At 42.0% G+C, this 24,525-nt stretch overlaps 1 protein-coding gene and 1 long non-coding RNA gene across 2 annotated transcripts in view; one reads left to right on the plus strand and one right to left on the minus strand.

Moving 5' to 3' along the window:
- Positions 1-24,525, minus strand: part of LOC141103567 (uncharacterized) — a 48,886-nt gene that overhangs the window by 8,707 nt on the left and 15,654 nt on the right. The window lies entirely within an intron of this gene.
- LOC141103566 (putative ferric-chelate reductase 1) overlaps positions 13,722-24,525 on the plus strand; it is a 34,529-nt gene continuing 23,725 nt past the window's right edge. The window contains exons 1-4 of the mRNA XM_073593297.1: positions 13,722-13,886; positions 18,442-18,650; positions 21,186-21,325; positions 23,335-23,423. Of these exons, the coding sequence (XP_073449398.1) occupies positions 18,455-18,650; positions 21,186-21,325; positions 23,335-23,423 (425 nt within the window). The 5' untranslated portion in view covers positions 13,722-13,886; positions 18,442-18,454. The remainder of the gene's footprint in view (positions 13,887-18,441; positions 18,651-21,185; positions 21,326-23,334; positions 23,424-24,525) is intronic.

The raw sequence follows: 24,525 nt of genomic DNA on the forward strand, positions 1-24,525 counted from the left end.
GTGAGGAGTCCGAGTCAATCACCACATCCGATGCTTCAGGGCCTGGAGAGTCTGGGTAGGAGCCTATGACCTGGGAGGATTGCCAATTGCGCAGGCGTGCAAGGCTGCACCCAAATAATGTCCTTTTGATGTTTGAGGGACTGCGACAGATCGGACACGTGACACTTTTTTTGGGACCAGTGACATTATTACAGTGATCAGAGTTAAAAATGTCCACTGATCAATGTATAAATGACACTTGCATGGAAGGCGTTACACTAGGGGGCGATCAAGGTGTTAAGTGTGTCCTAGGGAGGTGTTTCTAACTGTTAGGGGGGAGTGGACTGACTGGGAGTATAGAGAGATTGCTGTTCCTGATCACTAGGAAAGGACGATCACACTGTACTTCCCTGTCAGAATGGGATCTGCTTTTACATTGGCAGATCCCCGTTCTGCCTCTCTGGGGAGTGATCGTGGGTGGCCGGCGGACATCGCGGCTACCAGATCTCCACATCGGCTCCCCTGCTGCCACAGTATCTAATGCACAAAATGACATACAGGTCATTTTGCACAAAAGGACAGCCCACCGCATATATATACTGCGGCCGGGCGGCTCTAAAGTGGTTAAACTGGTTGTAAACCCTCACATATACTCAGTGAGGTGACTGGCCTCAGGTGATACACAGGGAGGAAACAAATCCTCTTACATACGTTGTACCTGTTTATCTACAGTCCTTTCCTCTCTCCATGTGTTCAAAGTGCTGAATTTTTAGGCTTGTCCGAGAGTTTAGAAAACAGGTGGTGGAGAGCTGAGTTACACTCTGTGAAGCTCAGTGAAGAGAGCTCTGACAGCTGATTGGTGGGAAAAGCACACCCCTTCACACAACACACAGAAACAGAGCTGAGGCTGTCAATCAATTGGAGGTCCCTCCCCTGTCACTATTTTTCTCTTGGTGTCAGGAAAACTTGTCAGATGTAATTCATGCTGATAGCAGAGGAACGAAGCAGCAGACAAAAGCGGCACTTAGTGCCCTTAATTGAAACAAGTACACACTATAAAGGGATATGCTTTGTTCATATTTCATGTCTGGGGTTTACAACCATTTTAATGCTGAACTTTAGAAACCGCTAAAATCAAATGAAAATATATATAAAAGATGTGTTTTATCTGTCAAAAGATTTGCATCTCTCTATCCAGTTCTGAAATCTACACAATCATACCACACATCATCCCTGTCTAGAAGAGCATGAGATTTGATTTCTAAGTTACAGGAGAGGTTGTCCTTCTCCCAGCCTGTGATTGAATAATAAAAGGATAAGCAGCATACTGACGAGCTTATCTCTCTGTACAGCTGTCTTGGCTGCTTGTACTTCTTCATAAAAACACTAAACACCAATCAACAAATATGCTGTATGTTAAAAAAAAAAAGGACAATTAAAAAGGTCCATTTTGCCGCTTTTACATACCACGTTTATGCGTGTTTACCGGCGGTTATGAGCGTTTGTGTTTAAAGCGTTTTTTTACAGATAACCTTAGGAGACCCTCCCAAATGCCCACAATGCATGAAAAACTAGTAAATTATTAAATATTTCAGCCTTTCTGTGAAAGAGAGAGCAGTGTGTTTGTAGATAGCTTTTTGTTTTTATTTATCTCTCTCCCTTTCCCTCTCTCTCTCTCTCTCCCTCTGTCTCTCCCCTCTTTTCCTCTCACTCTCTCTCCCTCTGTCTCTCCCCTCTTTTCCTCTCGCTCTCTCTCCCTCTGTCTCTCCCCTCTCTTCCTCTCCCCTCTCTTCCTCTGTCTCTCCCCTCTCTTCCTCTCCCCTCTCTTCCTCTCCCCTCTCTTCCTCTGTCTCTCCCCTCTCTTCCTCTCCCCTCTCTTCCTCTCCCCTCTCTTCCTCTGTCTCTCCCCTCTCTTCCTCTCCCCTCTCTTCCTCTCCGCTCTCTTCCTCTGTCTCTCCCCTCTCTTCCTCTCCCCTCTCTTCCTCTGTCTCTCCCCCCTCTTCCTCTCCCCTCTCTTCCTCTGTCTCTCCCCTCTCTTCCTCTCGCTCTCTCTCCCTCTGTCTCTCCCCTCTTTTCCTCTCGCTCTCTCTCCCTCTGTCTCTCCCCTCTCTTCCTCTCCCCTCTCTTCCTCTGTCTCTCCCCTCTCTTCCTCTCCCCTCTCTTCCTCTGTCTCTCCCCTCTCTTCCTCTCCCCTCTCTTCCTCTGTCTCTCCCCTCTCTTCCTCTCCCCTCTCTTCCTCTGTCTCTCCCCTCTCTTCCTCTCCCCTCTCTTCCTCTGTCTCTCCCCTCTCTTCCTCTCCCCTCTCTTCCTCTGTCTCTCCCCTCTCTTCCTCTCCCCTCTCTTCCTCTGTCTCTCCCCTCTCTTCCTCTGTCTCTCCCCTCTCTTCCTCTCCCCTCTCTTCCTCTCCCCTCTCTTCCTCTGTCTCTCCCCTCTCTTCCTCTGTCTCTCCCCTCTCTTCCTCTGTCTCTCCCCTCTCTTCCTCTCCCCTCTCTTCCTCTGTCTCTCCCCTCTCTTTCTCTCGCTCTTTCTCCCTCTCTTTCTCCCTCTCTCTCTCTCTCTCTCTCTCTCTCCCTCTCCCTCTCCCTCTCCCTACTCCACAGTGGGTCAAGCTTGCAGGCAACAGCATGTGGTAAAAATTGTGTTTTTCCACATTTTACACGTTCAAATATTATCAGAAGTTTTTTCCCCCCTTTAAAAGCGCTTATAAGCGTAAATGCGAGTTACCGCATTTACACGCGGTTACAAGCATTTGATGGTTGAAATGCCAGTAAACTACAGTCCTGAACGCGATTTATCTGCTTTCAAAAAAATGCCAGTAACCTCAACTGCCTCTAAACTACTATAAAGTGAGTGTACATGTACATACAGTATAAGATAACATTGAGGAGAGATCAGGGGCTGCTGAAAAAAAAAAAACAACTGCTCCTACGGCTGGGTTCACACTAGTGGGAATTGGATGTGGATTTCTTCACATCCAATTTGCATTACAGGAGACTGTGACTGGCTCCCTATGGAGCCGGTTCACACATCTCCCTGGCGGCTGAGAAGCAGTTTGCACAGGGGTCCTGTGCATCTTTGGCTCCATTTCAGGGCTGAATTCAGGCAAAAATTCAGCCCCGATTCATCCCTGAAATGGAGAACAGGGACTCCTGCTGTGAGCTGCATCTGGCTAAGGCCTGATTCACACCTATGCAGGTTGCAGTTTGCATAGTGCAGGTGCATTTTGTGTTTTTCAATACATGCTTTTCATCCATTGAAGATGGAATCAAAAACCAAAAAAAGTCCCTGGCCCTTCCCATAAAATGCACAGATGTGAATTACATCCAAAGTAAACCATTTTTTTCTATTAAGCTTAAAGATAAAGATTACATCAACAAAGCCTATTGGGCATACCCAGGCTTCGATTAAAAACAAGGTGAAAAAACAAAACACACAATTATAACCTATAAAGACAAGGTATTTGGTTACCAAGGACTAAGATGACTTTGTTTGCCGTAGCTGGAAAGTGCAAGTAAACATCTGAAGACTTTCCCTCAGCGCACAAAACCCGGCAAGAGAAATATTCAGAAGTAAAACAGCTCATACTATGGAGGTGTTGCCAATGACTCGACAGTATCCCTGGACTCTGTCCAAATGTCCCACACCTTGGAGAATTTTTGTGGGCATCCCCTAGATTCATAAGTAAATTTGTACAATGGGATCATTTTTTTAACAATAGACCAAATAATCTAAGGAAGGTGCCTGGGGAGATTTCCATTAGTGGATGTAAACCCACTCTCATCCTTTCTAAACTACTGCCATAGTGGTTATCTATAAGGATATACATACCTCCTGCATGTATCCTTACCTGTCCAATGTCTCCCCTCTGTCTGTTATGAGACCCAAAAAACTGCAGATTCTGTGGGTGGGTCTGTTGTCTGGAGCTCGGTGGGTGGAGTCGTGATGTCAGTAGACTCCCCGCCCACCTCTACACTCCCCTTGTCAATATGCATTTTCTCCTGTGTATTTCTTACACTGAACTTCTGCTATGATCACTAATATCCAGTCAAAACCCAGAAAAGTCACCACATGACTTCAGCATGTCCATTCATGCTGAGGTGTGGAGCAGCCAATCCTGGGAGAGCTGGAGAGAGGGGATCTGAAGAAAACAGAATGTCTCTCTCAGGCTCCTGCATGAGATATGTAAATCACCTGTCACTCACAGCAAGGGGAAGAATTGACTCCTATTTCTCTGTGTGTCAGTTTTTATCTCACTGAAAAAAGAGCTGGATTAACTCTTCATGGTAAGACTGGACACAGATGACATTGAATCCTATACTGCACAAGGTGCAAGCCTTAATTTTTTTTTTTTTTTTTTCGGGTTTACATCCACTTTAGGGAGTATGGACTTGCGTGCATAAAACAATAGTAGGCCTACTAGAGTTATCATTCCTCTGAAGGTAGCTAGTAAATTTACTAGTCCTAAGATACATACATCTATTGATAGTGTCACTGCTACAGTAGTGACCTTGCAGATACAATGAGAAACCACTGCCCAGAATAGGTTTACACCCGGACACTCCCAGAACCCATGCAGGAAAGGGGCAGGATCTTCCATGCATCGCCAGCATTGCAAGGGATAAATCCTATGTAACCTCTGAGGCGTTACAGTTTAAAAATTTTAATATAGCCTGTCTCTAGCTGAGACCAAGCTATGCATGGGATAGTCCCATATGTCTTCCCAGTCCTCTGTATCTAATTCTGGAACCTCTGCATGCCAGCACGACAGGGGCCTATCTAAGCCATCATGTATGGTGGGCTGAAGGGTCTTGTATATGGAGGAGAGTGGTTTCTCTAGTATGTCCGCATGTAGTAGGGATTCAATTCATGACGGGGTGATGGTTAAAGGCTGGTTACCAAATTGCATCTGAAAGGCATATCGCAGCTGGAGATCATAGGAAACCATGTTAAATGGACTGTAGTGTGTTTCTGCGAAACTGAAAATGCGTTAAAAAATGCATAGGTGTGAACCAGGCCTAAACATGAGTTTAGCAGCTGCAGTGTACATGAGGCCTTATAGTAGAAACTAAAAAATATTGAGGTGTTTTTTTTTCAAACTTTTCAGGCTTTTTTTTTTTTGTTTACAGCGCAAATGATAAAAAAACCCAGTGGTGATCAAATACCACCAAAAGAAAGCTCTATTTGTGGGAAAAATAAATACATTTAATTTGATCTTCCAGAGGGCAAGTAGTTAAGATAAACACTGCATTAGTAATATGTATTACTACACACAGGCCCCATTCACATCAGCCTATTACAGTAATGCACGTTTTTTTTGTTTTTTTGTTTTTGGTGGGTTTGTCACATGGGCTGCCTTGCACACAATAAACATGCCAAGGAAGCTCCTGCACCGCTCCTGCGGTGAGCCTTGCACATATTTTTTTTACTGCATTTCTGCTAGCCACATTTGGGGTGCCATTAGCAATTAATGGCACAATGCACATTTGTAGCATGTTTTTTTGCATGTTCCTGGAATGTGTAAGTGTGAATGGGACCTTAACTTTCTCTTTAAAGTATTACTAGATAATACAATAGTATTATTTAGGTTCATGTAAGAATGAATTACAAAGTAGGAAATTCATATCCTTGCTCTATGAATGGACACCGTGTCTTGATACTTAGTAATATGGGCAGGTTTAAACAAGTATGTGACAAAGAGCCATTGTTGTGGCTCTGGGTGTGGACTGTGCAACTATATGGTATTATTTTCAGTAGGTGAAAGAGTCCGGTGGGGGGAATCTAAAACCTGGGAGACTGTGATGCTTTCTGGAATAACAAAATATTGAATGTCACCAGAAATGAGTTGTAAATGAGAAGTATACAAAGAGTCTATTTAAAAGACCATATCATGAACGATGGCAAACATATATATAAACAATGCCAACACATTACCTATTTCCTCTTCAACATAAAAAAAAACGTGGATATTCAAATGCCTCGTGACCTTGCGTAATAAATCACACAGGCACATTTTAATAGTTTGTTTAAATTGATTCATGTGTTATACTGTGCTAGAAATTTTAGGCTGGGATCTTTGTATTAACCCTGCGCTCCAATTTTTAATTCAGGTGACAATTTTTGCAATTTTTCCACTTTTTATAATTTTTCACTTACAGCGTTCAAAGTTTTTAAAAGACCCCCAAACTATATATTTTCTGAAACATCAAGACCAGTAGAATAAAAAGAAAGTGCTACTGATTTTTAGGTCTGATGATGGTTGCGCAAATGTTTATCAAAACAATATTTTCAATAAAAAGTACATTAAAAATTAATGCACACAAACACAACATTGCTTATACAATTCCTGCTAGATAAATAAATAAAATAAAGCTGTATTGAGTTAATAAATAAATATTTTTTTGCTAACCTGTCTTTGAAAGGTAACTTCCAAATGTGGAAGGTAAATGGCCTGGCGGGGAGGAGAATGGGGCTGCAAACTCGCTGGTCTGGTATGATTTCTAAGGACGGCACTTAGACTTTTTATATTTAAAGACAATACATATTAAAAAAAAAAGTGGGGGTGGCATGGGGGCCCCCTAAAATTCAAAGCAGACCCTTATTCAGGCACACTTGGTTGGCCAGGAAAGGGAAGGCAGTGAGCGTGCAGCCCCCTCCTCCTGAACCATCGCCTAGGCCATATGTCTTCAACATCAGGAGAATAGCTCACACATACACAAAAAAGGTTGCTTTCAAATCTTGCAAAGCTACTTAAAAACACCTTATCTTAATAAGTAAATATGGGGGATTAGTCATACCGCGCTTAAGCCCACCACTGCGTCAAAGTACCCCATTTTCAGTGGGTCCTGCACTATTCATAGAATAAAAGATAAATCCCACTTCTCAAAACCATGGGGCATACTCACTCCTTAAATGGGAGAAGTGTGCTAGCTGCAGATTCCTTTGCTTAAACGGCACTATAAAGGGACTCCTCCTATACAGTAACTACAGTGCCTTGAAAAAGTATTCATACCCCTTGAAATTGTCCACATTTTGTCATGTTACAACCAAAAAGTATTTTATTGGGATTTTATGTGATAGACCAACACAAAGTGGCACATAATTGTGAAGTAGAAGGAAAATGATAAATGGTTTTCCAAAACTTTTACAAATAAATATGTGAAAAGTGTGATGTGCATTTTTATTCAGCCCCCTTTACTCTGATACCCCTAACTAAAATCTAAGGGCCCTTTCACACTGGGGCGGTGGCGGCATCGGTGATAAAGCGCCGCTATTGTAAGGAACACACCAGACAGGTCAGGGATAAAGTTGTGTAGAAGTATAAAGCAGGGTTAGCTTTTAAAAAATATCCTAAGCTTTGAACATCTCACAGAGCACTGTTCAATCCATCATCTGAAAATGGAAAGAGTATGGCACAACTGCAAACCTACCAAGACATAGTCATCCACCTAAACTGACAGACCGGACAAGAAGAACATTAATCGGAGAAGCAGCCAAGAGGCCCATGGTAACTCTGGAGGAGCTTTAGAGATCCACAGCTCAGGTGGGAGAATCTGTCCACAAGACAACTATTAGTCGCGCACTCCACAAATCTGGCCTTTATGGAGTGGCAAGAAGAAAGCCATTGTTGAAAGAAAGCCATAAGAAGTTCCATTTGCAGTTTGCGAGAAGCCATGTTGGGAACACAGCAAACATGTGGAAGAAGGTGCTCTGGTCAGATGAGACCAAAATTTAAATTTTTGGCCTAAAAGCAAAACGCTATGTGTGGCAGAAAACTAACACTGCACATCACCCTGAATACACCATCCCCACCGTGAAACATTGTGGTGGCAGCATCATGTTGTGGGGATGCTTATCTTCAGCAGGGAGAGGGAAGCTGGTCAGAGTTGATGGAAAGATGAATAGAGCCAAATACAGGGCATTCTTAGAAGAAAACACGTTAGAGTCTGTAAAAGACTTGAGAATGGGGCAGAGGTTTACCTTTTAGCAGGATAACGACCCTAAACATACAGCCAGAATTACAATGGATTGGTTTAGATCAAAGCATTTTCATGTGTTAGAATGGCCCAGTCAATGTCCAGGCCTAAACCCAATTGAGAATCTGTGGTAAGACTTGAAAAATGCTATTCACAGACGCTCTCCATCCAATCTGACAGAGCTTGAGCTATTTTGCAAAGAAGAACGGGCAAAAATGTCACTCTCCTAGATGTGCAAAGCTGGTAGAGACATACCCAAAAAGACTTACAGCTGTAATTGCAGGGGAAAGGTGGTTCTACAAAGTATTGATTTGGGGGGGCTGAATACAAATGCACGCTACACTTTCCAAATATTTATTTGTAAAAAATTTGGAAAACCATTTATCATTTTCCTTCCAGTTCACAATTATGTTCCACCTAGTGCTGGTCTATCTCATAAAATCCCAATAAAACACATTTACTTTTTTGGTTATAACATGATAAAATGTGGAAAATTTCAAGGGGTATGAATACCTTTTCAAGGCACTGTACTTACTGGTGGACACTGATAATGAGGTACCGGTGTGGGAGAGTGGGGTGCTCCACCCAGGAAGTCTGGTTAGGACTCAATATGTAACAAACAAACAAAGGAGTGGTGGGGGAGACATCCTAAACATACATTTCTAAGGTTGGTGCTGCTATGAAGACCAATATACAAATTGAACCACAAAGAATAGCGCACACATACACAAAAGTTACCTTTCAATGATCACATGCAGGGGCGTTGCTAGGTCTGCAAAAGATCTGGGGCTAGAGCCCATAGCAGCGGTCACCAACCTTTTTAGAGGCCCCCGGGGGGGGGGTGCTAAGCCATATTTCACTGGCAATGGGTGGTGTTGGCGCTTCAATCATCATGGCACCATGGTTAATATGGTGTCAGGGTGTTTCTATTGTTACATTCTAATATATAATGAAGTGGTTCAACTCACCATAATGCAGAATCAGTGGGAGCCCTGGGCGTGTCACTTGCCCTATCTCCTGCCACCAGATGCAGCGTGTTACTTGCCACCGTCACCTGCCCCTAGATGTGGATTGTGGCTTGCCACTTTCACCTGGCAGCAGATGTGGATTGTCACTTGCCACGTCACCTGCCACCATTTGCAGATTGCCACGTCACCTGCCACCATTTACAGATTGTCACTTGCCACATCTCCTGCCACCATTTGCAGATTGTCACTTGCCACATCTCCTGCCACCATTTGCAGATTGTCACTTGCCACATCACCCGCTACCAGATGTGGGTTGTCACTTGCCAACTGATGTGGATTGTCACTTGCCATGCCAGCCTGTGCCACCAAATGTGCATTGACGCTGCATTGGTGGCAGGCTGGCAGCACTGGTCCATTTAGTGAGGGCAGGAGAGCGGTGATGCGGGCGGACAGTGAGAGATGATGTCATCTCGCTGCTCCCTGCCGCACCTCTGGAATTGAAGCAAGGGGTCTGACTGAAAAGTGGAGCTCCACCGATGACAGGAAGCACGTGACCTCCACTCCACCGTGCTGTGAGGGCGGAAGAGCGCTGATGTGTGGCGTGTAGTGAGAGATGATGTCATCTCTCTGCTCCCTGCCGTACCTTGCTCCCACATTGAAGAGGCCCGGCGGTGAAGAGCGCTGATGTGGAGCGGGAGGAGAGAGATGTCATCTCTGCTTGTCTGCCCGCTCACTTCTCTCCTCTGCCTGTCTCATGCAGCCAGCCCGTCTGCCGCAGCAGCCACCGCAGCCGCGACCCACTGGTTAGGCAAGAGACTCGGGGCTATGGGCCCCAAATTCAGGGCTATAGCTCCAAAAGCCCCCCCCTAGCGACGCCCCTGATCACATGTATAATATATGATGTTTTCTGTTTGCACGTGGCACTTTAAGTTTAAAATATTGTAGCGCCTGCACTTTTTTATTATTGAGCTCTATTATAGGGTAGGTCAACTTTGTGCCAGCAGCTTCACCTCTGAAGAGCTCATTGCGTTTTCGTGAGATCAGAACATTTCTGTCTGTGTATTTTATTATTGATTTTAACAGTGTGATCTACTTCACCCTCTTTTTACAGATAAATTAAAGATTTATTTTTTTGTCTCAATCAAGGAAATCATGTTACTTTTTTTTGGTTTATTATGTTTCATATTCTTCTGTAAGTGGTCTACCTTCTTTTTTTAATAGATTATTTCATCTCTGAATCTCAGTAATAACTATATTTATTTTTGAAGCTTTTCTACTCTGTTGTGCAGAATCAGAATCAGTATCTTTGGTTTGGGATTTACTGTCTTTTTACAGCAAACATGTATACACATGTTCTGCTGCTGGTTTTCATACCAGTTTTGTATGTAAAATTTTATTGTATTTTATAGCATTTTAAGCCAAGAAAACAGTTTGAAAAAAAGTCTTGAACTTTGTTGACATCTCAGGAAGGATACGCTGAACTCACACACAGTTTGTTCCTGGAGAAGTTGCTCCACATCTTTTGCAAAACCTTTTCTCTGAGATCTTTCACAACTCTTTGGAGATGAGAATGAACATAGGTCATAGCATGCTTTATTTCAGGTGAACAAATTGTATTATATTATCTACAAAAAACTGTCGAAAATTTATCTTAACTCTTTTGCGCCTAAAGTTAAAATAAATCTAAATGCCTAAACCCAATTTTGCAATTTTGACATGTGTTAGTAAAACTATACATATCATCACAGCTACTTTGTGCATCCAGGTGGATTATACCTTGTTTTTTTTTTTTTTTCAGGACAAATTGGGCTTTAATTTGGTGGTAAATGGTAATGGATATCTCCTGATTTTTTTTTTTAATATCAAATAAAAACTGGGCCAAAATAGTAAAATAAAATCATGATTTTTTGAAATGTAACTGTATATTTCTTGCTGCTATCATAACCTACCACCAAAGAACAACCCAAAATAAATTCTTCTGCTCCTGATGATTGCAGCGATACCACATATGTGTATGTTAGTTGTTGTACCTGTAGTGCAGCCCAGAAACAATAGTGCGCATTTTGCTTTTTTTTTATCCTACCTAAAACTCACTGACACTAACTGACACTGATACTAATTTGAAAAAAAAAACCTGTCCAAATAATACTGACCCTGACCTTGACCCAAACACTAACCCTGGCATTGACCTAGATCAAACCTGGATCTAGGGTTTTTTTTTTTCTTCACATGCTTTTTTTTTCCTATCTCTGCAAGGAGAAAGTGATACAATGTATCTCTCTCATCCATTCACAGAGACAGAAAACATGTGGGCGGGCTTCACAGTGACTGATCACTGTGATAGCCAATCAGAGGCTATCATAGCAATCAGGTGACCCAGAATCGTCCGTTCTGGGTCCTGATTGTTAGAACGGGGCTCTTGGTGAGATCCCGGTCTCTGTGCTGGGAGCGTGCCGTGTCTCCCAGCACAAAGGGAGATACGCAAGTATGCGGCCCCATGGAAAAAAGCCCAGTCCAGTGGGGCCACATATTTGTGTATGGACGATGTGAAGGGGTTAGTAACTAATTCCTTATGTAAAATTGTATCCAAAGCCAAGTTTTGTTTTGCTATCAGTTACCATTGGGGATATTTTTCTTATTTTCCTGTCCTCTAGCTAGAACAGGAAGTAACAGGAATCTCTCCAAAATGAGAGAACCCCCCCCCCCCTAGGTAACAAGGGAAAGGATTAATTACCTCTGCAACTTGTTTAAATGCCTGGATATATTAAACTTCATGTAAACCCAAAATCTATTTTCGGTATGTTTGGCATCATGTCTCACTGAACGCAGTTTTCAAAAGCAGATAATTTTTGAGTCTATTGCAAAGTTTCTTACCTGGAGATCCTGCCAGTAAGAACACTTCCTGTCACAGGTGACAAACCTAGATCTCCAGGTAAGAACGTTTGCACAAAAAAATGTTTGAAAACACTCTATAGACACAGAAATGAGGCATGATGTCAAAAATACTGAAAATGTGTTCTTTTAAAGTGTCCAAAGATACAGAAACCAGGAGATATTTGGCCTGCATTTACATCTGCTAAAACCATTTTAGGAGAACTACTATTTACTGTTAGTAGAAAAAGTCAAAATGTGTAAGAGAATGTATACAGTCTTGGCAAAAACTATTGGCACCCCTGGATTTCTTGTCTGATAATGCACCACTTCGCCCAGAAAATTGTTGCAATGCCTAAATGTTTAGGCATTCTCATGTTTATTTCTTTTGTTTGGTATGACACAAAAAAATGGAGAAACAAAATGCCAAATCTGACACATTCATTCAAAATTATATAAAATTAGATAAAATTATTGCCACCTTCTCCAAATTTTAAAAATAATTGCATTGCAAGTTTGTGATGCTCCTGTAGTTTGTAACTAAACTCACCTGTATTAGCAGGTGCTGACAATATAGAAATCACACCGGAAATGTGTTAAAATGGTGAAAAATGTACTCAACCTTTCTGTTGTGTGTCTCTATGTGCCACACGGAGCATGGAGAAGATAAAGAGCAGAAAAGAATTGTCTAAGGATTTGAGAACAAAAATTGTGGAAAAGCATGGACAATCTCAAGGTTACAAGTCCATCTCCAGAGATCTTAATGTTGCTGTGTCTGCTATGCGCAACATTGTCAAGAAGTTTACAGCCCAAGGCACTGTAGCTAATCTCCCTGGACGTGGACAAAAGAAAGAAATTGATCAAAGAGTTTGCCAAAACTTACTTGAGGAAGCCAAAATCCTTTTGGGAGAATGTGATGTGGACAAACGAAACAAAATGATAGCTTTTTGATAGAGCCCATCATTCTACTCCTTTCAGAAAAATAAATGAGGCCTTTAAAGGAAATAATACAGTCCCTACAGTCAAACATGGTGGAGGTTCACTGATGTTTTGGGGTTGCTTCAGGCACTGGATGTCTTGACTGTGTGCATGGCATTATGAAATCTGAAGATTACCGAACAATTATGGGGTGCAATGTAGGGCCCAGTGTGAGAAAGTTGAGTCTCTGTCTGAGGTCATGGGTCTTGCAGCAGGATAATGACCCAAAGCACACGTCAAAAAGCACCAAGAAAGGGTTTAAGGCAAAGCGCTGGAAAGTACTGAACTGGCCAGATCTAAATCCCATAGAGCACCTGTGGAGAGATCTCAAAACAGCAGTTGGAAAATAGAACCCTTTTAATCTGAGAGACCTGGAGCAGTTGTCAAAAAAAGAGTGGTCCAAAGTTCCAGTAGAGAAGTGTAAGAAACTCATTAATGGTTACAGGAAGCGATTGATTTCAGTTATTTTTTCCAAGGGGTGTGCTACCAAATATTAAATTAAGGGTGACAACAATTTTGTCCAGTCCATTTTGGACTCCACTGGAGTCTTGGCTGGAATGTTTTAGATTTGGCTTTTTGTTTCTCCACTTTTTCGTATCATACCAATACAAACAAAAGAAATAAACACGAGAATGCCTAAACATTTGTAATTGCAGCAAATTTCTGGGCGAAGTGGTGCATTATCTGACAGAAATGCATAAATATGCCAATATTTTTGGCCATTACTGTACATGCAAATGTACAACTCCCAGAGGGGAGAAGACAGCATAGCACAATAGAGCATAAACTTTATATAAAGCCCTGTCTAGACACCTAGACTTCATGTGTTCATGCTGCACATCAGATTTCTCACAAACTTTTTTATTAGGTTATAGCAAGTCTGTACTCGAGGTCTATATTATAATACTGCGTGATCTCTTTTCAGTAATTATTGTGAGACAGGATAACAAGTATTACATGAAAGGTGGTGTATTGCTCAATAGAAATTCTCACACCAAAATCACTGTGCATCAGAGTGTGGTTTCCATACAGCGGAGAGTAGCAAAGGAGAAGCAGCTAAAATTTACTAGACAACAGTCTAAGTAAGAACGTTCACACACCGATCAAGCTCTGCAAGGTTAGTATAATATAATATAATATTATTTATGGATAAATTAGTTATGATTCAGTATTGCCATATTGTAAACTGTAACAATAGAGTACATCATTTTTATTTTGTGTAAGACATTTTACCCCATACTATAGTAGCATATGCAGTTTAATCTATCAATCAATCAATCTATCTATCTATCTATCTATCTATCTATCTATCTATCTATCTATCTATCTATCTATCTATCTATCTATCTATCTATCTATCTATCTATCTTATAACGCTATGGAATTGTTTACTATACTGTATATTGTTATGGATGAGAAAATGGGTTTACCTGCTTGAGGTTGTACACAAGCTGTAAGGTAAAATAACAAGTATAACTAACTCTGCTGGCAAGTCTCACTTTACTACCGATCCATAAATATGCCATTGGATATTTGCCTTAATGATAATGTACCTAAGATATCATGTTCGTTACTATACAAATGAATTGCCAACATTTGGATTTGTTTTCTGATTGTACATATTTGCCAAGACACATTCACTACAAGGAATTGCCAAACCAATACACTAATGGACCTCCATAAACACTACATTGCTGTAAAGCAATACATCCCTATGCTCTCCCTTATTGTAAGCATGTATGAAATAGAGCAGCTGAGGAGTCAGGATGGTATCCAAGTGAGTCAGTTCCTAGTGGGCCCCATCCCCCTGGGGCCCATGTACTCTGCACACATTACATACATAGAGGATTTGCCACTGGTAATGACTTTCCCTCTTCCAGTCTAAATAATGCTGTATAAGATATTACAGGAGGCTGATGTGAAGACACATTCAGGCACTTTTGCTAGTTCTAGGTATAATGGCCTTACTGGGGTTTTAATTAATACAAAACTGGACTAAACCTATTTTTTATATCTTCCTGGAGTTAGGTTTCCAATGAATACTCTAAATGGCCATGATAATCTTTATCTACCATCACCATTATGCTATTACAAAATAATATAGATAAAGTAGTAGTGGTTACAGCCTTCAACTGTATCTATAGCCAATTTTATTTTTGTTTTGGATAGAACATGGAAGAGTTAAAGGAGTTGTAAAGGCAGAAGGCTTTTTTTTATCTTAATGCATTCTATGCATTAAGATAAAAAACCTTCTGTGTGCAGCAGCTCCCCTCAGCCCCCCTAATACTTACCTGAGCCAATCTTAATCCAGCGATGTGCACGAGTGCCTTGGCCATCCTCATTAGCTCCCCTCCACATTAGCTGGGGCAGCAGCGAAGCACAATTGGCTCTCACTGCTGTCAATCAATTCAATTAGCCACTGAGGAGAGAGGGGAGGCAAGGCCAACCTGCGGCTCCGTGTCTGAATGTACACACAGAGCTGCAGCTCCGCTCGGGTGCCCCTATAGCAATTTAGTATCACTTTAAAGTATAACTAAAGGCAAACTTTTTTTTCTTAGTTTTGGATAGAGTGGAGAGTTTTTATTGCTGTATGTGCCCCCATTAATGAGATTCACCCTCTCTATTTGTCCTGTTTACCATTATCAATATAAGTGAAAGTAAAAGAAAATCCCAAATTTTGGGTTGTCCCCAGAAAAGTAATGGGGGTGGGATATTCCAATGGGGACACTAGTTCTGGTGACCTCGGGGTCTCCAAGGAATTCCCTTAATTTGCAGGGATTTCCTCTCACTTCCTGTTTGGCTAAGGGACAGGAAGTGAAGGGAAACTTCCGCAATGGGACACAGATGACGAAAAAAAATCTGGAAGGGGTTAAAACCCTCCATCTATTCAAAATGAAAAAAAAAAATTTGCCCATACTGTTCTATTTTAAGGTTTATCGTTTTTTTTTGGGAGGAGATTTCCTTTCACTTCCTGCTCAAGGAGACACAACAGGGAATTAGAGGAAATCTCAAGTGAGGAGAATTCCAGTTTTAGACGATTGTCAACAAAACATTTGTACCCCTTGGGTGCTTTACCTTCACCAAATCCTAAAATGTTTAATTTCCTTGTCACTGCCTTGACACTGCTCACCAGTAAAAACAGGGTGAACCAGGTAGAGCAGGGGTCCCCAAGCCCCGGGCCACAGCCTGGTGCTGGTCTGTGGCCTGTTGCTGACCGGGCTTCACAGCAGGAGATCTATCACAGGCTGCAGTCCCTGCTCATCTCCTGCTGTGTGGCCATGCCGTGTGTCCTTTCCAGACTCCTCCGCCCACCCAGCTAACAATGTCATCCTACTGTATCAGCAGGGCAGAGGGCGGGAGGAGCTCTCCATTCCAATCTGCAGCTCCTCCCGTCCCCTGCCTTGCTGATACAGTAGGATGACATTGTTAGCCCCTGTCCACACATTGTTAGCCCCTGACACACAGACTGATCACTGCCTCTGTCCTGCTTAGGTACGAGACCTGTGTACTGCAGGGGAGGCAGACATTAGAATTGGGAAGTGCAGGACTTTTTTTACAGCCCATTACCACTGTCTACTGGGTACATGGTTGGGCTGCGGGCAGGGTACAGATGTAAGCTTTTGGAGAGTGGTACAGGGGTGGGCTGCATGGGCAGGGTACAGGTGTGAGCTGCGGGCAGGGTACAGGGGGGAACTGCATGCAGGGTACAGAGGGGAGCTTTGGAGAGAGGTACAGGGGTGGGCTTCGGTGGCAGAGTACAGGGGTGAGCTGCGGGCAGGGTATGGGGGGGGGAACTGCGGGCAGGGTACAGAGGTGAGCTTTGGAGAGGGGTACAGGGGTGAGCTGTGGGCAGGGTACAGGGGGGAACTGTGGGCAGGGTATAGGGGGGAACTGCGGGCAGGGTATAGGGGGGAACTGCGGGCAGGGTACAGAGGTGAGCTTTGGAGAGGGTTACAGGGGTGGGCTGCGGGCAGGATACAGGGGTGAACTGCACAGTTCCCCTTTAAATCACAGTGCAGTCCCCTTTATACCACAGTGCCACCTTTACAGTGCAGTCCCCTTTACATCACTGCCCCCCTTTACATTACAGTGCCCCCTTTACAGAGCAGTCCCCAATACATTAATGTAAAAGGGTCTGCACTGTAAAGGGGCACTGCAATGTAAAGGGGGCTGTTGACAGACTCTGTGAATAGCCCCTCCCCCAACCTACCCCCCCAGTCCCTGGGAAAATTGGCTGCCGTGAAACCGGTCCCTGGTGCCAAAAAGGTTGGGGACTGCTGAGGTAGAGGATGCAACCCTTTACTATTTCATATCCAAAACTGAAATAAATTTTTGTCCTTACATACACTTTAAGTAGTTCAGGAGTAGTTATTAAGATGATTTGTGAATAGGTACTGAGATACAAGCATCTCATAGTAAATTGATGGGATGAATCACTAAAATCATAGAGTCCCTCTAGTGGTTTCCAAACAGCGGCCCGGGGGCCAAATGTGGCCCTTTACTCGCCTTTATCCGGCCCTTGGGGCACTTTTCCTCCCATTGATACAAGACCCTATTCCTCCCACTGACACCAACAATGGGGCATAATTCCTGCTACTATCATTAAAGTGGAACTTCAGTCATCTTTTCATCTTTCCATCTATTAAATCCTCTGCTCTTGTTGTCTTACTTCGGATAGTAAAACATTTTTTTTCTGCCAGTAAATACCTTATACAGCCCACTTCCTGTTTCTTGTCTGGTAAAAAGCCTAGGCTTATGACATCATGAACAGCTCTCTCTCTCTCACTCTCGTGAGAGTTTGCAAGGAAGGGAGGGCGGATGAGTCATAAGAGGGCCAATGAGAGATGCAGAGCTGGAGGTGTGCCTCTGCCCGTCTGTTTAAATCCAGGAAGTGAAAAGGCAGCAGCTTCAGCTGCCTACAGTTAAAATGGATGCAGCCAGACTCAGTGGAGGGAGATTTCAGCAGCATATTTGGCAAGTACAGAATCACAGTATATATAAAATAATATGCAAAGTGGTTGGAGGGAAGCTTCAGAATGGCAAAGATGTTTTTATTAGAAATTATGTGAGCGGACTGCAGTTCTTCTTTAACAACAGGGCACTATTTCTCTCATTGACACCAACAATGGAGCACTATTCCTCCCACTGATGTCAATGATGGGACACTATTCCTCCCACTGATACCAACAATGGGAACGTTTCCTCGCATTGATACCAATGATGCGAAACTGTTCCTCCTGCTGACACCGATGATGGGATACTATTCCTCCCACTGATACCGATGATGGGCACGATTCCTCTCACTGACACCAAAAACAGGCTGCTATTCCTCCCCCTAACACCAAACATGCATTGTTTACTCCCACTGACACCAGGACAATTTCTACCCTCAATGGCCACACTCTGGCCCCCCAAAAGTCTGAAGAACAGTACACTGGCCCTTAGTTCAGAAAGTATGGAGACCCCTGCTCTATATTCTTGTCTCAGCAGAGGAAATCTGATTAATTGCTATGAGAAGTCGCACTAGTTTTCTTCTCATTTTTGTTGCTTGTTTTTTTTTAATAATTAAACCTTTAGCATACAACTGATGCAACCAACATGTCTCAAAAATGAGTTGCATATACTGTATACAGCAAATGTGTTTCTTTATAACCTATATTTTTCTGTATAAGGGGCACAGCAGATATGGAGCTATCATTAAAGAACATCTTCCTGTTGGTTACCATCTTTCCAACGCTTATTTATGCCTATCCTAATGGAAAAGTGGAAGCCTCCTGCTCAACAATGATTCCTGGTCATCGTCTGTCAGCTCAAACCACTTTTGCACCATATAGCCTGACTTTTACAAGCACCAACTATACTGGAATACTAGCATTCTTAGGTAAGTACACAAGCTTAAAATAGAACTATTAGTTAACATAAATCTGCCTATAAAAAAAATATTACCGGTATATTCTAATATTAAAAGGAATGTATAGTTTTTGTATATGCTTTTTTTTAAAATGATGTTCAAAACAAAAAATATATTTATTATAATGAATTATATACAAAACATTTACATTTTCATCCAGTAGGTGGAACTCTAGATTATTTTTCACATTCACTTGACTATCCTTAGATGCTTAGATGAGAATTCTTAAAGCGTTTGTTAACCCCCCCCCCCCAAAAAAAAAAATATTGATCCTGTTTCTTTAAAGCATGTTATACAGCACAGTACTTGTGCTGTGTGATTTGGCCCCCCCAGTAACACCTGACATACCTGGTTGATCCTGCCAGAGCAAAACTCAGAGCAACAGAGATAGTGACTCACAGCAGAACCTGAAAGTGCGCAGGGCGGCAGCATGCCGAGCTCCGGGCATTGGAGCCAACATGGAGAGTGGGACAATGACAGGGACTACTGTAGGTCAAGGTCAAACAGTACGAACCAGCAGCCATTGCTGTGCCCTAGACAGCAGTTCGCCCTAGCGGCTGCCTAGTTCGCCTAGTGGTAGCACCGGCCCTGGTCACGTGACTGCTGGGCGCTGTCTTCCTCCATTGTTTGTATCTATTACAGAGGGAGGTCACGTGACCGGCTGGCAGACATCAGAGGGAGAGCTTAGCCACTCCCTGTGTAATACATACAGCGGAGGAAGACAGCGCCATGTGGTCACATGACCTCTGATTGGGGCTAAGAAAAATGGTATTTATAAGAAGAATTTTAGAAAATGGCATATAGTATATGCATCATGTAATCCTAGCAGAGGGGCTGGAAGTGGCTGTGTGCACTTCCTTAACAACCCCTTAAATAATAATAATAATAATAACCCCTAAATAAAAACACACCACTAAATGAATAAATGATCCCAACTGCCTACCTACTCTGCTCAGACAGGGAATCTGAGGGCAAACAGCTTTTGGTTTCCTGAGAATATTTATTATGGTCTGTGATACCAGTGTCATGGGTCAAAACATTAAACGGCCCCCAGGCAGTGAACCAAAAAAAAAAAAGCTCACACCGCAATACTCACTCTTAGTTTGGAGCTGCCCCCCCCCCTTGTACTTTTCTCTCCTTAAGATGTCAGTCTGAGTGAGAACCAGAGCATCAATGCTTTTCTTCCCACAAATAAAGCTTTCCTTTGGTGGTATTTGATCACCTCTGCGTTTTTTTTTTTTTTTTTTTTGTGCTCTATAAAAAAAAAATATACGTGACCAATCACAGCAGATCACATGACAGTGGTAAACAATGGATGGCTTCCTTTTATGCCATCCATTGTATACAATTGTGTTGCTAGCTGTGATTGGTCACAGTGCAGATAGGTCCAAGCACAGCTCATCTGTACCATGTGATTAGCTTTGGCAAATCACAGCTAATCTCAAATAAAGACGCTGAATGAATCAGTTTCACTCAGTAAAAATGGTTGCTTATATCAATGAAATTCATTGGTATAAGCGATCATAATGTGTAAAAAAAAAAAAAAAATCCTGATCACTTCCCCAAAGGGGGGAAGTGTATTGCTCTGATCACAGTGTGTTTTTTTGTCTCTACATACTGCCACCAGTGTCCTTGATCACTGCCACACCAGTTATATGATAACGCTGTACTGCACTGGTGACAGTATGTAGAAAAAAAAACATTCTGAAAACATTTTTTTTTTTAAATTTCTTTATTTTCCAAAATATTTTGACAAAAGTTGCAACTTCAAAAATCTCGCCAAGCCTCTTACTAAATATATTGGACTGTCTACTTTCCAAAAAGGGGTAATTTATGGGGATATTTGTACTGTTCTGACGTTTTCGAGTCTCAGGAAATGAGATAAATTGTCAGTACATCAGAATTGATCGATTTTCAAATATACAGTATATACCATAGTTTGTGAACTCTATAACGTTCCTACAGACTAAATATTAAACACTGATTTGGGTTATTTATACTAAGGAAATGTAGCAGAATGCATTTTGACCTAAATTCGTTAAGAAAGGTTTTTTATTTGCAAAATTTTATAACAAAAACGAAAAAAAGGTTTTTTTTCAAATTTTTCAGTCTTTCTTTGTTTATTTAGCAAAAAATGAAAAACCCAGTGGTGATTAGGTACCATCAAAAGAAAGCTCTTTTTGTGTGAAAAAAAAATGATAAAAATGTCATATGACTACATTGTTGCCATAAGACATCCGCAGCCATAACATCTAAGGACTCGTAAGCAGCAATATATTACATTTTACTTTATGGATTTAGGTACATTTTAAAATGGAACAACTATACACCTTATGCTGAGGTGGGCTAAAGGGGACAAAAAAGCTGCCTACATTTTAAATACATTTGTGCCATAAAAATCAACATTACATAATGTGGCCAACAAACCAGTAAGTGGGTAAAAGTTTTGTTTTGCTGCTTAATTTTACACCCATGTTAAGTCACACTCTTTAATTTATCTTGCAGTTACTCTCAGCAAAGAACAAAATGGGTCCGACTTCAGAGGTTTCATGATTCAGGCCCGTGCTCCTAATGGTGACACCAGTCTAGGCACTTTTGTGGTCAATAACACGGATATACAAACCCTTACATGCAACTCCTCTCCAGTGAGTCTAATATAACTTCTCCTATCATATGTTATTATATATATCCCCTGTCAGAACACAATAGCACAGTGGGGCAAATCGCTGCACCAACATCGTTTGTGTTGGTACAGTGATCTGTCAGGTTTTTTTTTTTTTAGTTTAACCCGCTGGGTTGAATGAAGAAAGATCTGCAGTGTGCACCCAGATTAAGTGAGATAAGGCAGGGAGAGAGCTTTGGAATGGGAGGAGGAAGAGTCACAGAGGTGAGAGAGGTCGTAAAATTGTTGGATAGTGATTTTTGAAAACTAAGGTCCACATTTAGTCCATTATCCTCTGTGTCAAAAAGAATTATCATTCTTAGTACAAATGCTTTCCTTAGTTAGTTTTGAAGTTGAATCCATTACCCAGAAAATTATTTTATTCTGGCCATTGGAATAAACGCTCAAGCGCTGAAAAAGGTTTAGAAACATTAACAGTGACGGCCCGTCCATGCAGGGCGCAGATGTGCCACCTCCCTATCCATGTGTCCGGCCCCCTAATCTGCATGTGAAATGCCGGATGCATGGATTTCTATGGGTTTTTTCTTTTTCTAAGCACGTGATTAGAGCCTGAGACTCTAATTGACGTAAAAAAAAGGTGAGCACTGCGCCCCGAGCCCACCCACTTGTGTGACAATACTGAATTAATTCGCTTTTGTCTTCCTGATTCTCCTCCCAACCAATCAGGAAGCCCCGATTGGCCAGGGAGTCTTAGGACACACTTCCAGTTTGGCCGGGAGGAGAATGTCTCTCCGTGTGCTGCAAATGCACGGCCTGTCCGGCCAGGAGAAGCTGTCAGAATGGCCCCGGCTCTTCCTTCCCCCTGCCTCCTAAGGTAAGGCATCTGATTGCATTCATGTTCATCTCCCACTGGGGGGGTGGAGGTGAATCGATGCCGTCCGTCTCCCGCACGGGGGGGGGGTAGGGAATCGCCACCGCCCGTCTCCTGCTGGGGTGGTGGGGCGAACGCCGTCGTCTGTCTCCCAGGGGGGGTGTTTGCCGCCCCCCAAATATTGAGCACCAGCTGCCACTGCACATTAACTCACACTTAGGCTCGTGCAGCACTTTTTCTGGTCAAAAGCTCCTTTCCTGAACGCACAAGTGATGTTTTTTTTCAACCTCTCAATGTTCCTTGTCTAATACGCCTGTAAACACCTATTTGTGCATGGCCACATAGGCTAACATGGAGGTGCATTTACAGGCTGAAAGAAAAAGCAGTGATAGCAGTGTTTTTTAAGCTCAGTGTGCATGAAGCCTTTCGTTAACATTAACCTAACAATATTTTTTAAAGCGATTTTCATATTTCTACACGGTAGCCAACCTATATTTTCATGACAATATAGAATTGTAGATTCTCCCTATATGGCTAGCAGGGATTATGGTTTGTGGCTGATTATTCAGCTTCATATTTATTTTTTATTTTGAAAAATAGTTTTATTGTTTTTCAATTAAACAAATCAACACAAAGACTGCATGTCTAGCTAAAAAAAAACGAAAAAAAAAAACACAACTACATACAGTCTGTGACATAAAAGAAAAAAAAAAAGAAAAAAGGGAAAAAAAAATAAAATTACACCTGTGACCTGTACAGCACTCTCCACATCCTAAGAGAAATCAAGAGTATACTACCACCCCATCTGCAGTATTGCAAAATAACCTAAAAAATAATAAATAAATAAATAAATAAATAAAAATTTTAAAAAACAAGATACCAAACATATTGTCACGTACCTGACTGTGGAGCCTGAGATGACGAGGGTGGCCTCTTGCACAATTCCCATCCAAGCACCCCTGGTAGTGGAAACAGGGACTGCTAGGGCAGTATCCTCCCCATACTTTATCAAAAGTACGAAGTGTACCTCTACTAGCGTAAGTTGCCTTATAAAGGGGATTCAGCTTCATATTTGATGAGAACGAATACTGGAATGATGCTTTACCTTTTTTATGCTTCTTATCCAATGAATATTTTGATATAATATGATGTTTCTACAGAGTGCAGTGAGTCACACATCAAGCAACCTTAAATCCAGTGTACTGGCGATCTGGATACCCCCAAAAACAAAAACTGATATACAGTTCAGGTAATGGTTCATAAATACATATGCTTTCTTAATGTATTATATTTAGATTGCATTCACACTACAGCATTTTGAATCGTGGGCAGATTTGCCGCGGATCTGCCCGCGATTTGACAGCACCGAGGTGTGAATGACAAAACGCGGGACTTGCATTTGAGATGCCATTCATTTGAATGACACCTCAAATTGCGGTGTGGGTCTGCCGCAATTGTCGCGTGATAAATCGTGCTGCAATCATGGCAACCCGCATCGTGGGACGCATGCCGCCCACAAATTCAGGAGCTACTTTTGGGCGACGTGCGTCTCTCGATGTGGGTTGCAGCGCGATTTATCACGTGACAATGGCGGCAGACCCGCACTGCGATTTGCGGTGTCATTCAAATGAATGGCATCTCAAATGTGAGTCCCAAGTTTTGTCATTCACACCTCGGCGCTGTCTAATCGCAGGCAGATCCTTGGCAAATCTGCCCACGATTCAAAACGATGTAGTGTGAATACAGCCTAAGTTTTAAAATGAATTTTTTTTAATAAATCCTCCTTTTTTTATAGATCAGGTAAATATTAATGTATTAGTATAGCTAAAACTTTTCTTTCAGATTTGGAGAGTAGGGAAGTGTAAAAAAAACTCTTGTCAGTTTGGTTTAGTCTATATTTGTCCAATTGGGGAGATTTTACTTTTTATTTCATTTCTGGTCCCATAAATACAGTTATTACCAGAATAGGTATTCCTGCTGAAAGATTTACACACACCTCTTGTCCAGGTGACAGGTGTAAAATTTTGGTTTTCCCATAATGTTGTTTTTTGTATGATCAGCGGACAATTAGAGAGGGTGAATCTCATTGTCAGGGTCCTGGCAGCAGTAAAAACCTCACAGGGATTCTGATGCTTCCCTATTCCAAAACCAAAAATGTTTTGGTTCTACATACACTTTTATATGCTGCATATTTACTACGTAGCTAGCAGGTAATGTGCACCAAACAGAGCCTCAGCTTAAGCCATGCTAATGAATATACCTTCTTTTTCTCACCTAGTGTTTTATATACATTTTATTGATGAAATTATGTTTTACATTTTAAAGGGGTTGTAAAGGTAAAATTTTTAAAA

This window comes from Aquarana catesbeiana, linkage group LG07 (genome assembly GCF_042186555.1).
Source record: "Aquarana catesbeiana isolate 2022-GZ linkage group LG07, ASM4218655v1, whole genome shotgun sequence".
Lineage (NCBI taxonomy): Eukaryota > Metazoa > Chordata > Amphibia > Anura > Ranidae > Aquarana > Aquarana catesbeiana.